General features: G+C 30.5%; 5 protein-coding genes across 5 annotated transcripts; 2 read left to right on the top strand and 3 right to left on the bottom strand.

The window, feature by feature from the left end:
- Window positions 1-627: 627 nt before the first annotated feature.
- On the top strand, window positions 628-1260 carry GO595_006986 (uncharacterized protein; the record flags this gene model as incomplete). The annotated part of the gene is made up of 1 exon (XM_067920399.1): window positions 628-1260. One exon carries the CDS (start codon window positions 628-630, stop codon window positions 1258-1260), a length of 633 nt encoding a protein of 210 aa, XP_067772505.1.
- Window positions 1261-1445: 185 nt separating this feature from the next.
- Window positions 1446-2228, bottom strand: GO595_006985 (uncharacterized protein; the record flags this gene model as incomplete). The annotated part of the gene is made up of 1 exon (XM_067920398.1): window positions 1446-2228. One exon carries the CDS (start codon window positions 2226-2228, stop codon window positions 1446-1448), a length of 783 nt encoding a protein of 260 aa, XP_067772504.1.
- Window positions 2229-2411: 183 nt separating this feature from the next.
- On the top strand, window positions 2412-3248 carry GO595_006984 (haloacid dehalogenase-like hydrolase family protein; the record flags this gene model as incomplete). Its single annotated transcript, XM_067920397.1, has 1 exon — window positions 2412-3248. The coding sequence occupies one exon, from the start codon at window positions 2412-2414 to the stop codon at window positions 3246-3248; it is 837 nt and encodes a 278-aa protein (XP_067772503.1).
- Window positions 3249-3701: 453 nt separating this feature from the next.
- Window positions 3702-4148, bottom strand: GO595_006983 (small GTP-binding protein; the record flags this gene model as incomplete). The annotated part of the gene is made up of 1 exon (XM_067920396.1): window positions 3702-4148. The coding sequence occupies one exon, from the start codon at window positions 4146-4148 to the stop codon at window positions 3702-3704; it is 447 nt and encodes a 148-aa protein (XP_067772502.1).
- A 3119-nt stretch (window positions 4149-7267) lies between these two features.
- Window positions 7268-8062, bottom strand: GO595_006982 (phosphatidylcholine:ceramide cholinephosphotransferase 2-like; the record flags this gene model as incomplete). Its single annotated transcript, XM_067920395.1, has 1 exon — window positions 7268-8062. One exon carries the CDS (start codon window positions 8060-8062, stop codon window positions 7268-7270), a length of 795 nt encoding a protein of 264 aa, XP_067772501.1.
- Between the last annotated feature and the right edge of the window lie 4159 nt (window positions 8063-12221).

Raw genomic sequence — 12221 nt, 5'->3', positions numbered from 1 at the left:
CATCATTTCGAATTATTTTCGAAATTTCATTAGGATTATGTCCTTCTTTAATAAGTTTCTTATGAATTTCCCAATCATTCTTTGAAAGTTTTTCAATGTTTACTATATTTCGTTTCAAATATTCTTTTTTTTCTAGAAATTTTTTGGACATGTAATGTATAAAATATGGCTCTTCTCTTGCCTGTTCAACTAATTTTGATTCGCATAAATTTTCTTGAATCATTCTCTCAAGAAAATAATTTGATTCTTGAGAATGTATATTTAAAATCATTTGTAAAAAAACTTTATGTACTTTACTTTGAATTTGTTTTTTATCCTCAAATTTTTTTATTTCTATAATGAAATTCATATAGACTTCTAAATCATTCATACCTGCTACAAATGATGAATAAATGATTTGACTAATAAGTAAGTTCAATGAATACTGGTAATTATTATCAAATATATCAAATATTGAAAGAGTTGATTGGACAATATTTTCTTTATTTAATGAAAATATTATTTTTTGAATATACTGAATTGTTTCCCAATTGTTCATTTTTGTTTTATCTCTTTGTTTCATCATTTATAAAAAAGTGCAATAATTATTGTTCGTGGATTTTAAACGGTCAAAAATCTGTTAATAAAATGTCAACAATCACATTCAAGAAAGCGACAGGAGAAAATTTTGATCTACCAATTGGAAATGAACCAGTCGAACAAACAAAATTCAGAGTTCGAAGGGAACTTGGTGTTAAAGGAGATTTCGAAATTAAGTTATATCTTCGAAGCTATGAATTATCAGATGATGTCATTATTTCATCTCTACATATGAAAGAAGGCGACTTTATTGCTGTTAGAGTGTTACTACCTTTACCAAAAGAAAACAAGCGAAAAACAAATCAAAACTCAAAATCACCCAGCAAAGTTCCACCTCCATCTGCTGCAAAACCACGTGATCCTAACATTAATGCGTTGGTTAACATGGGATTCTCTCCTGAAGATGCGGCTAAAGCTCTTGAAATTTGTGGAGGAAACCTTGATGCAGCTATAGAATGTATTCTATCCGGTAACTTTAATCCACCAAGGTCACCTCCATCACGTCCACCGCCACCGCCTCCACCACCGCCTCATACACCAAATTATGGTGGCAATGATAACGATCAAATACAAAAACTGGTTAGAGCAACAAACATTGAAGAAGGAATTGTTAGAGAAGTTTACTTTTCAACCAACAAAGATTATTCATCTGCATTCAATTTCTTGATGTCGATGAAATAAGGAATATTCGTTGTAAAGAGTAAAATGAATATTAAATGGTTTACATCCACATTTTAAATACTTTATGTGCATCGTTGTAATGATTTTTTGTTTTGATCCAAATTTCATATTTCTTGTTTAATTAATACAACGTGAAACCAATCATTAAATAATAAAAATTACGAACAAAAACATTTATCGAAATTTTATCTTCCTTGAACAATAGCATATGAACGCTGATCATTAGAAAGTATAATGAATGATCTTTGCGCAGCACGAAGTACATCAATTACGAGTTCATCGCTTTCATATATATCATTTTTAACTTCATCAAAAAAACCGAAAAAAACGTTTTGCGCCTTTTCCTTAATTGATGCATCAACCAATGATCTACGTGCGTTACCACGAAGTGCGTACAAAGAGTTTAGTTGTCTCGGTGTGAAGTTTGCAATGACTTCATATTGAGAATCTGTTTTTACTTTTTTAGGTTTCTCTTCAGTATTTTTAGTATTACTTAGCTCCATTTCACATGATATTACGCTTGTTTTCCGAAGAAGTCCAAGTTCTTTTATCAGATCTTCATATTGATGAACCGTTTGAATTGCTTTTTCTGTTGTATATTTTGCTCTAAACCTTAAATTTGGTTTTTCTGTGTCATAGTTTAATATTTTATCGAGTTCTTTGTCAAGTCTTTTGATGCATGGAATTAATCTTTGGTGCATATGAGCAGGTGTCATTCTAGAAAAGTCCATAACACGTTTAGCAAATCTAAGTGACAACTGGCTACGATTTGTATTCGGTATTTTTTTATATTCCTCTAAAGCATCAAGAAATTCATTGTAAGGATCCAATGATCTTTGTGCAACTTGTGGTGTTACTTTGTAATCAAATCCACGAAACACTTTGCGATTTTGAAATCTTTGAGGTCGAGCTTCTTCTTTTGGTTCAGAAACAGGATTTGGTGAGATTTTATCCAAAATTTCTTGCATATTTTTAACTTCTATTTGAACATTGTAAATTTTGTCTGTAAGTTCCTGTTCTGTTTTTTCTAAATATTTATAAAAATTCGTTAGTTTTTTCCATTTTTCCATGTCTGATTTTTCATTTCAAATGTCGGTATTCAACAAAATTCACAAACTCTGTTTCAATTAATTTTATTCACATAAAACACAATGAATCCTCCAAAAGTTTTACTTCTTGATGGTGATGGAGTTATTTGGATAGATGGTACTCCAATAAAAGGTGCTATTGATTCACTTAACCGTATTCGTAAACTTGGAATTCGTCTTGTTTTAGTAACAAATAATAGTTCAAAAACCCGTTCCAAGTATCTATCATTTATGGAAAACATAGGATTAGAAGGTTTTACTGTTGATGATATTTTTTCATCAGGATTTGCGACAGCCAAATATTTAAATTCACATAACATCACCAAAGTCTTTGTTTCAGGTTTTCCAGGTCTTATGGAAGAGCTAGGTCTTCATGGTGTTGAAGTTCACAATGTTGAAACAGATTCTGATATCATTCCAGTTGATGCTGTTGTAGTTTCCAAATCAGACACATGTACATTTGAAGAGATCGCACGTGGCATGAACATCATCAAGCGTTATAATTGTCCACTTATTGGTACTAATCCAGATCCTAATTTCCCAATGCCGCACAATGTCCTCATTCCTGGCAGCGGCTCTATGGTTCGAACATTCGAAGCCGCGTCGCATAAACGCGCTATTGTCATTGGTAAACCGGAAGACGCAATGTTCGAAACAGTGCTCAACACTCTCTGCGTCTCTAAGGATGATGTGATGATGGTCGGCGACCGCATAGTGACAGACGTTGCGTTTGCGGCGCGTCATGGAGCAAGGTCAGTGCTTGTGCTGACCGGTGTGGACACTGTCGAGGACGCGGAAAGGGCAGAAGAAAGAGACAAACCAACGTACGTAATGAAGTCACTTGTTGAAGTTGCAGATCTGTTAGAGGAAATGGCAAAGAATAAAAAATGTGAATTATGAAATTAATAGTGTAAAGTTGGATTAATATATCTATATGATTTAGATGTTACTATATATGTTTTTATTTAGAGAAATTTAAAAATATATGTCAACACTCAGCTACTCTAATTTTTATTTGTATAAAACAAATGTAACACTCAGCTACTCTAATTTTTATTTGTATAAAACAAATGCCGACACTCAGCTACCCTTATTTTTATTTGTATAAAACAAATGTAACACTCAGCTACTCTAATTTTTATTTGTATAAAACAAATGCCGACACTCAGCTACTCTAATTTTTATTCGTGTAAAACAAATGTAGATCGATGGATGATGAAATTTTGCCTTAAAAATTTGATGAGTTCCCAAGCTTAAATTTTTTTTAAATCACTCAGTAACATATTTGCAATTGTTAATGTGCTTTGTTAGGCATCAAAGAAGAATTTACCTAAAATTCTAAACATAAATCTTTTAATACACAATGCAATTCTTTTTTTCCGAGGTTTGCTCCGTTTCAATGTTTTGTTTTGTCTCAACAGGCACCATCTCTCTCAGCATTCTGACCATTTCAGAAAATGTTTCAGTGATGCCAGTGTTTAACCTTGCTGAAGTTTCAAAGTATTTTGCATTGAATATTACCGCAAGTTCCTCGCCTTCTCGTCTGGTAATAACACGTCTCTTATCTTGGGTATCAGAAAAATTAGCACATATGATTATTGGCACATTAACACGATTTTGGATTTTCAAAATATCACTGCAACGTCTTTTAGCATCCATGAAAGATGAGCGATATTCCAAGCTATAAACAACTATAAAACCATTTTCTTTCTTAATTGAACCCAAGAACATTTGATAAAGTTCTTCAATGCCTCCATTTTCAACAATTTCAAGTCTTGTAACTGTACCATCAACTGACATAGAATACATATAATTGTCCTCCGAAATTTGTCATAATTGATTTTTTTACATAAAATTTAAATAATGCTTTAATCAAAAAATCTATGTTTTACATATTTGTAATATTATTTTTATCATAAATTGAGGCGATTGTTTTAAAATTTAATTTTAAAGAAAAAATCCATTCCTATTTGTTTTAAACATTTTGATGGATTGAATCTTAGGATTTTTTGTGAATGGACTTGTTTTACTTTTAAAGATCCCTATATTTTTTAGTTTCTTCGTATGAGGAAAATCCTTAGGGCCATTTTTCAGAAAAAGATGAATTATCTAAGGTGCTTTTTAGATGCATCCAAATTTATAAACAAATATGTTAATAATAATACTAATTTTTCAAGGCATCTAATAAAAATCATTTAAATTCGGTAATTTATCACCTTACATAAAATTATCAATTTTTTAAATTGATATCATTTTTGTCTCTGTCGAAACCCGATACCATGCAAAATCATAAAATTTGAAATTCAAATGAACAAACAAAAACTTTGTAATTTACATGATTATATATTTTACACAGGTGACATATTTTCTCAAATAAATTTTATATTTCATTTACTTTTCTAATGTTTTAGTTATCTCCAATATCTTTCGCTCGTTCTGTGCTTCAAAAGGAGTAGAAGGGGAAGATGACATTTAAAAAAAGGAGACAATTATTGATGACGATTATAATGTATTGAAAATTATGGGTAAAAAGGGGAAATAAACCGTTTCCCCCTTTGAGGTGTGCATAGTAAACTATTTTGAAAAATATTTATAAATTGTCCATTAGCTAATAGCTATTAAAAGATACACAAACTATCGATTAAAGACATTGAATAAATTGAAGGTATTCCAAAAAAAAAAAAAAAATGACACATTGTGTCGGGATTTCATGAGGTATAATTGATTCAATTAATATTAAATTTATGAGGTAAACATGTCATTAGGTTAATCATTTGAAAAAGAAAAAAATTAAATAAGAAAAATTAGGAAAAAAACAAAAGAAAAAGAGATGTAAAAAGAAAAAAAGAAGAGAAAAAATGAGAAAAAAACTTTGTAATGAACAAAAAAACATGAGGTGAGCTGGTTGACACAAAAATCAATTTTATTTATACACTCATTAGAATATTTTCCTTTCCACTTCTCCAATTCGTGGGTTACTTTCCACTAATGCCATCACACACATTGCCACTATTTCTCTTTTGCTTCTTGTTTCCGCTAATTGTACGCACAGTGCCAAAAACATGTACGCCTTCAAATGGAATATAATTATTTCCTGTGTTCGTACACCATTTGTACATTGTGGGCAAACAAGTGATGCAACAGCTGCGTACACAAACGACGCAACGTGCGAATGTTTATTGTTTATTGATATTAAAACAAATAATAACATCACAAAAAACAGACGGATGTTATCTCCATACGCATAGTAATCAAAGAGAAGCCCAATTCGTTTGCGTGTGACTATGTCATTGGCAATATCAATGCCATCACAAAGAATGCGTTCGTGTAATCGTGAAAGAAATCTGGGAATTATAGAGAAAAATATTAAAGTAATAAATAGCTGTGATAAAAGAAGTAATGTTTTGTGAGGTACTGTGGGCGTTGGACCAAACATGAATTTTATTAAATTAATTCCAAGAAAGATATATGGCATAACTGATGGAGTTTTTGACTTTATGGAAAAGCTGCAGATGATAATTGAGAAGAAAAATGGAATTAAAAAGCTCAGATGGTTTCTTCGATAAAATGATAATTCAATAGAAAAGGGAATTGATAAAAATATAGACATTAAAACAAATACACTTGATTTTGTATGAAGAAAATCAGTAAAGTTCTTGTCTAAAAAGATAAGAGGCGATAATAATGTGGATGTAAATGCATCGTCAACTAAAAATCGAATAGAAACATTGACGATTATGGCTGAAATGTATAAAATGAAGTCATTCAAAATGTTTAGCCCTTTAATTTCTTGATATATATTGTGTAAATCAAAACCATTGAAAAATATATTTGAAAAATCAAATTCTATCTTAGAAAGGAAATAATACGTTATTGCTAGTAAAAGCGCAAGAAGTTGATATAGAGCCTCTCTTGTTAAGTGAATGATTTTTGATTTCATTTTTTTCTTCAATTTACCGATCAAAACCGTTTAAACATCAAAGCGTCAACGAAATTAAACGTGCGCTGTTTTTTTTTTTAATGAGAATTTAGTGTAAACATTGCATTATCAATGAACACTAATAATATTTTCAAAATTTTCGATCGTAACTATGTAGTACTATCCAAAAAATTGCAAATGTCAAGTTGTTTTATTCTTTATCACATTGCTTTGGAAGTGTCAATTTTTGCATTTGTGAAAAAATTTAATCGTTTTGGTTTTTCAAAAAATGCCAAGAATAAATAGCTATTATGGCCGATAATATCGACGGTTATTTATCAATCAATATGTAAGTTACGATACAAAAGACAAAGAGAATAATAGAAATATAGCAAATAAAAATGATATTCATAATTTTTTTTTCATAAATAAAAATTTATACTAGAAATTGTACTTCGTTTTCTAAAGCATTATATGAGTCATATGTTATTAAAATTAACTTTTTTAAAAGTTGTTGTGGGTCAATCATTGGTTTATTTTTCTTCTTGCAGATGATGTATACAATGAATTTCTATTCTATATAACCCATAAATGCTGTTTAAAAAAAAACCATATTTAATTCATAAAGGATTTATGATGGTTAGTTTTTAGTAGTTTTTTTCAGTTTTTCAAGCTATCATTTGAAGATTTTCCTCTAAATGATTTAACTTTTTATGATAAGCAAATAGGATTCCCATTCAGTAGGTCAACAACAATCGGAAATTGTTTTGACTCATCAGAAATTTCTATATTCAATACATTCGCTAAAAAATACATGTTACACATACTTTGTCGTTACAGATGAATGGTCACCAATAATTGTAATCGTAATTCCAACGAAATATTAAAGAACAGAATAATTTTATTTATATATTACTCAATTGATACACCTTCTTCAAACAGACGATCAAAAATTCAATACCACGATACAGTATTGAACTTTCCAAAACAATTCTATACGTTACATTGTCGGTTCCTCATAAATTTGTACGTTTTCTTCGTTGTTTTGTTCTTCGTCATCGATCAATTGGAACTTTCTATATTCTATCCATCGTAACAGCTCTAGCAAACAAGAGTCATTATTACCGGGCTTAAATTTCAAAGAGTTCTGACCTGCCTTATATAGCATCCAAAACATTTGTGGGAATATAAATCCGAACCATACATCGATTGAGTAATGATTTCTCGAGATTATGATGAACAACAACGAAACCATAATGAACATTACCCACGACGCTGACATCAATTGTTTGAATGGCGTTGGAATCTTAATTCTAATGACATCCAATATCCCTAAAGTGGATAGCCATAAGAACATTGTATGTCCGGATATTACTAAATCGCCACATTGCGGATGCGTCAGAAACATTCCGAGTCCGAACAGCCACGAGAACGCGATCATGAATGGGTTTGCATGCTTCAAGTCAGTCAATGCCTTATGTTCACTGCATGGACATTTCGTTGTACCTGTACAAGGGGCTGGCATTGTCGTCAAGAAGAAAGAGACTGCTCGAATGTAACATAATGTCGCATATATTATTACGATTCGTCGGACATTAAATGAATCACGTGCTGTGAAGAAGAAAGATATTAATGTAATGCCATTGATGATACATGCTATGTTTGAGATTTGATAATTACCATAATATTTGGATTCACGTAATGATTTAGCTATGGAAAACTTCTCATGTAAATAATCGGGTAATGCGGTGGTCTCTGGCATTCGTTGCGCTGTTAAAGCATTTAAATATACCATAAATATTAGGCCGCAGATTAAATAGATCAAAATGGTTATGTCTTGTTTGGTGATTGAAATTAATGGATATTTATTGGTGGGTGATTCATCTGTATCTTCTGGAAGACGTGAAAAGTTACAAAGTTCATCCGATTGATTTGTTTCTGTGCTGGAATTATACTTAAAAAAGATTATACGTGATAAAAAGAGAAATAATGGATTAAAGATTAGTAGAAGAATTAATGAAAAGCCTAATGCATTGGGTAAATAATTTGATATTATCGGTAAAAATGATAATAAAAATGTGGTGAAAATTAAATGTATAAAGCGCCAATTGGTGGATGGAACGATAAATGGTGTGTTCTTAATGATGATGATAGTGCAGATAAGAAAGATGATGAAGTTAAAGATGGGAAAACTGATATATGAATTAGCTAAGCCAAAAAAGGATTTCATAACATCAATGTACATCGAATTTAGAAGTGGATAAAATGTAAGAAATACTTCGAAAAAGGCATTGGATCGATGTAGGCGTGATGAATCAGAATATATTCGTTTGCTTGTGACATTGAAGTTATAAACATATGAACTAAGACCTATAGACCATAACCAGGCAACTAAAGAAATGAATATAAGGGCAAGTGTAGGAACATAGCTTGTTAAATTTTGATCATATGTAAGCTTGTTAAAATAAAATCCAAAATACTTGCCAATGATGAGTGATGGAAATAAGATGATGCAGCGATGCATTACAATCCATGTGGTGCTTAAGTATTTATTAAGAGTCATTTGATTTTTATATTGCATTAGCAATATAAGGGTGATAATGCCTGATAATACATTAACAACTAATATAATTAACATAACTAATATATGAATTTTGTTCATCTCAAGCATAGAATCTGTAGAAAAAGACATAAAATGAATGAATCTAAAGAATAACATTGTTATTGTCTTACAATTCGAATCAGGTTGAACAAGCCCTGTCCCAGAAATTATCATCATTAATCCCATGACAAAAATACGGATTTCATAAAATAAATTATGTACATTTTTTGATTGATCACCAAGTTCAGAAAAGAAACTTTTGAATGGGATAGGACCTTCATTTTTTTGTTCATGTTTATTAAACAAATCTTGATGCTCCATATGGATATCAGATTCTTCTTCTTCTCCGATCCTCATCAAATTTTGTGTGTAGTTATTGTTCGTATCTCAATTTTTAATTGTTGTATTTAATATTTTCAGTAGGATTTGTGTTGGACCTGGGCGGTCAAAATCACTTTTTGAATGAGGCTGATTAGGTACGATCATATTGAATACAAATCCTCTTTTAACTTCTAGATTTGAAATTATCGGTGTTTTAACTTAAGTACGATGTAAGCTTTCGTGCGAAAAGTCGATATTTCATCGTAGAGGTTAAACTGTTGATACAAATTGAATGATCGCGCGCGTATCACCGAAATCCGGTTACTCACAAAAATTGTTTTTTTGAAAGAAGGGATGGTCGGAAGCCGTCGCTTCCCAGACAAAAAATATCTTTTCGAAAAACAAAATTAAATCGATAATAATAGCTATTCATATATTAACTTTTGTTACTTTATGGAAAAATCATATTCAATATTTCTGCTTTTCGAATATCTTTTATTATTATGACAAATAATCAGTAATTATTATGTGCAAATATATAAAAGGCTAATAAAAACAAGTTTGAAAATGACAACAACAATATTGTGAGTGAAATTTTTTAATGTAACATAAAATGTTACATGTATTCCGAGATGGAAAAAATTGAGTGAAGCTTTCTAAAAAAGCAATTTAATGTAAATAAATCATCAATTAGCCTGATCAAATAGAATAATAATAATAATAGCAATACATTGATATTAGTATATTGATAATAAGCCCTGAAAAACTATATTTTTATGTATATATCATCAAACCAGCAATGCCATTTTTCTGCAATTAAGTATTTGTTTCTAATATTTCATTAGAAAGTTTGATTTTCATTTTTGAGCGGTTTTGGATCATTGTGAAGTGTCTTAATTATATTACAATACTTTACAGGATTGAAAAATGAGATACCTTTCAAAATTGTAAACCAGGAACATATGGAAGAGTTCATCAAAAAATGCTGGAATCAAAGGGTTTCAGGAGAAGAATATATAAAAGTTCTTCATGAAAGTTTAGATGAACCAACAATTATCAAATTAGGAATTTATATGACAGAATTATGTGGAAAAGATTACCAACCAACAAAATATTTTCTTAAATGTCTTTATAACACTGTAAAAGGCAACCCACAAAATCTATTTTTAAATATAGATTTAGAAAATAAAGAACATGTTCTTGGAACAATTCGATTAATAACACAATTTGGAGATGATCTTTTTAATTCTGCAAATGTTGGCAGCGAAGAAGCGGCCAAGAGTGCTTGTATTGCTTTGACTGCAGTTTTATTATCTGAAACAAATGAAATTTTAAAAGGTGCTCTTAAGAAGCTATCAGAATCTCACCTCTTTAGTATACTTATTGCGTCAGCCAGATATTTTGCAAGAGATGATTTTTTAAAAGTTCAACAATTTGCATTAGCAACACCAGCATTCCAAAATTTTTTCAAAGAAGCACAATTATCACAAGGGCACTTGCCATTTGCACTTTTTTCCAAAGGTGTTAAAGGACATTTTGCTCAATTTTCAAATCACATTCATATTCATATTTTTTCCATGATATATCTCCAAACTAAAATTTATGATGACGCATGTACAGTTCGTTTTTACAAAGAATTTTTTGTTTTTGCCCTTCATTCCTTTTTGTCAAATCCAACTCTTTCGTCCGGTTATTTAGCATCGTGTTTTTTGCCAGCCAAACTTAGTCAAATCTATTCCTTGCCACCTTCTGATGTTATTGGGAATATTATTAAAAAAATATTTGATGGTCATCCAAAAGAACATTCATATGAGTGTGGTTTTACTATTTATTCAGCTTATATGATCAGTTCGATAATTATTCGAAAATGGATCGAAAAGTTATCTATTGGTTTTTTCGACTCACTTGAGCAAGCTATCGAATTTCTAACAGCATTACCTGAAGAAATTGATTTCAATAACCTTCAAATGGTTGTTCAAACATATCCTGCATTTACAGGAAAACTTGTTAATCTTTTCATTGAGAAGCTCCAACAAGGAAGCACCAATGAACTAATCATATTAGCAGACTTTTTTGTTGATAACATTCTTGACTTTTATATCATATTAAGTATTCAAGATAATTATTATGAGTTTTTAACTGAGTTATTAAATTACCTTGAGAGCTCTACTTCATATGCTACATTTGAGAAGCTTTATACATTGTTTTTATATTTGACATTTGAGCCATGGTTTAAAATTGGTTATAAACAAGCCAAAGATAAATTTTTAAGTTGGTGTAAAACTGCTAATGAGCGCATAGGACATTTTTTTTATTGTTTTTCACAAGCCACTATTGATTCTACATATCGTGATCGAAACATTACATATCAAAATCTTGAGCAATTGCCACCATTTTATATGTGCATTGAGTTTCTTTATTTATTGCATGAATCTCCTGACATAGATTCTGCCATATTCTTAATACAAAAATATTCTTTTTTATGGACTTCGGTATTTTTTTGGTTATTTTTTGATATTCCTTTGAGTGGTGTTAAGGTATTAAAAGTTAAATATCCGAATGGTAAAATATATAATATGTTATTTAACTATATCACTATCATCTATATGAACTCCAGTCGAAAATGGAAATTATTAGTTGATGATCCATGTTATATGATCAACATGAAATTTCCTCCTCCTTCATTAGAAGCTGTCAGTTCTAAGCTATTAGAAGATATACATTTCTTAGCTCAGCCTACAGCTTCAATGCCTTTCCAAGCGAAACGAATATTTATTTGGTGGAAAACTTTATTTGATTATTTTGGCGTTGAGAAATTTTCGAATACACTTTTGAGGCTAATGCTTTTCGATAACATTTATAGGTTTCATCCTAAGCGATTATCTTTTGATTATGAGTATGCGGCTTGTGTCTTCATATTTTTATGTGAAAATGACCCTGAGAAAATTCGCGGAGTGATAAAATGTGTGAAGGAATTGATATATTTGCCTGAGTTGTTGCCAAAAGATGGAAGTGATTTAGCATTGTTCAT

Source organism: Histomonas meleagridis (genome assembly GCF_020186115.1).
Source record: "Histomonas meleagridis strain 2922-C6/04-10x chromosome Unknown contig_51, whole genome shotgun sequence".
NCBI lineage: Eukaryota > Parabasalia > Tritrichomonadida > Dientamoebidae > Histomonas > Histomonas meleagridis.
This window is presented reverse-complemented; position numbering and strand designations above follow the sequence as displayed.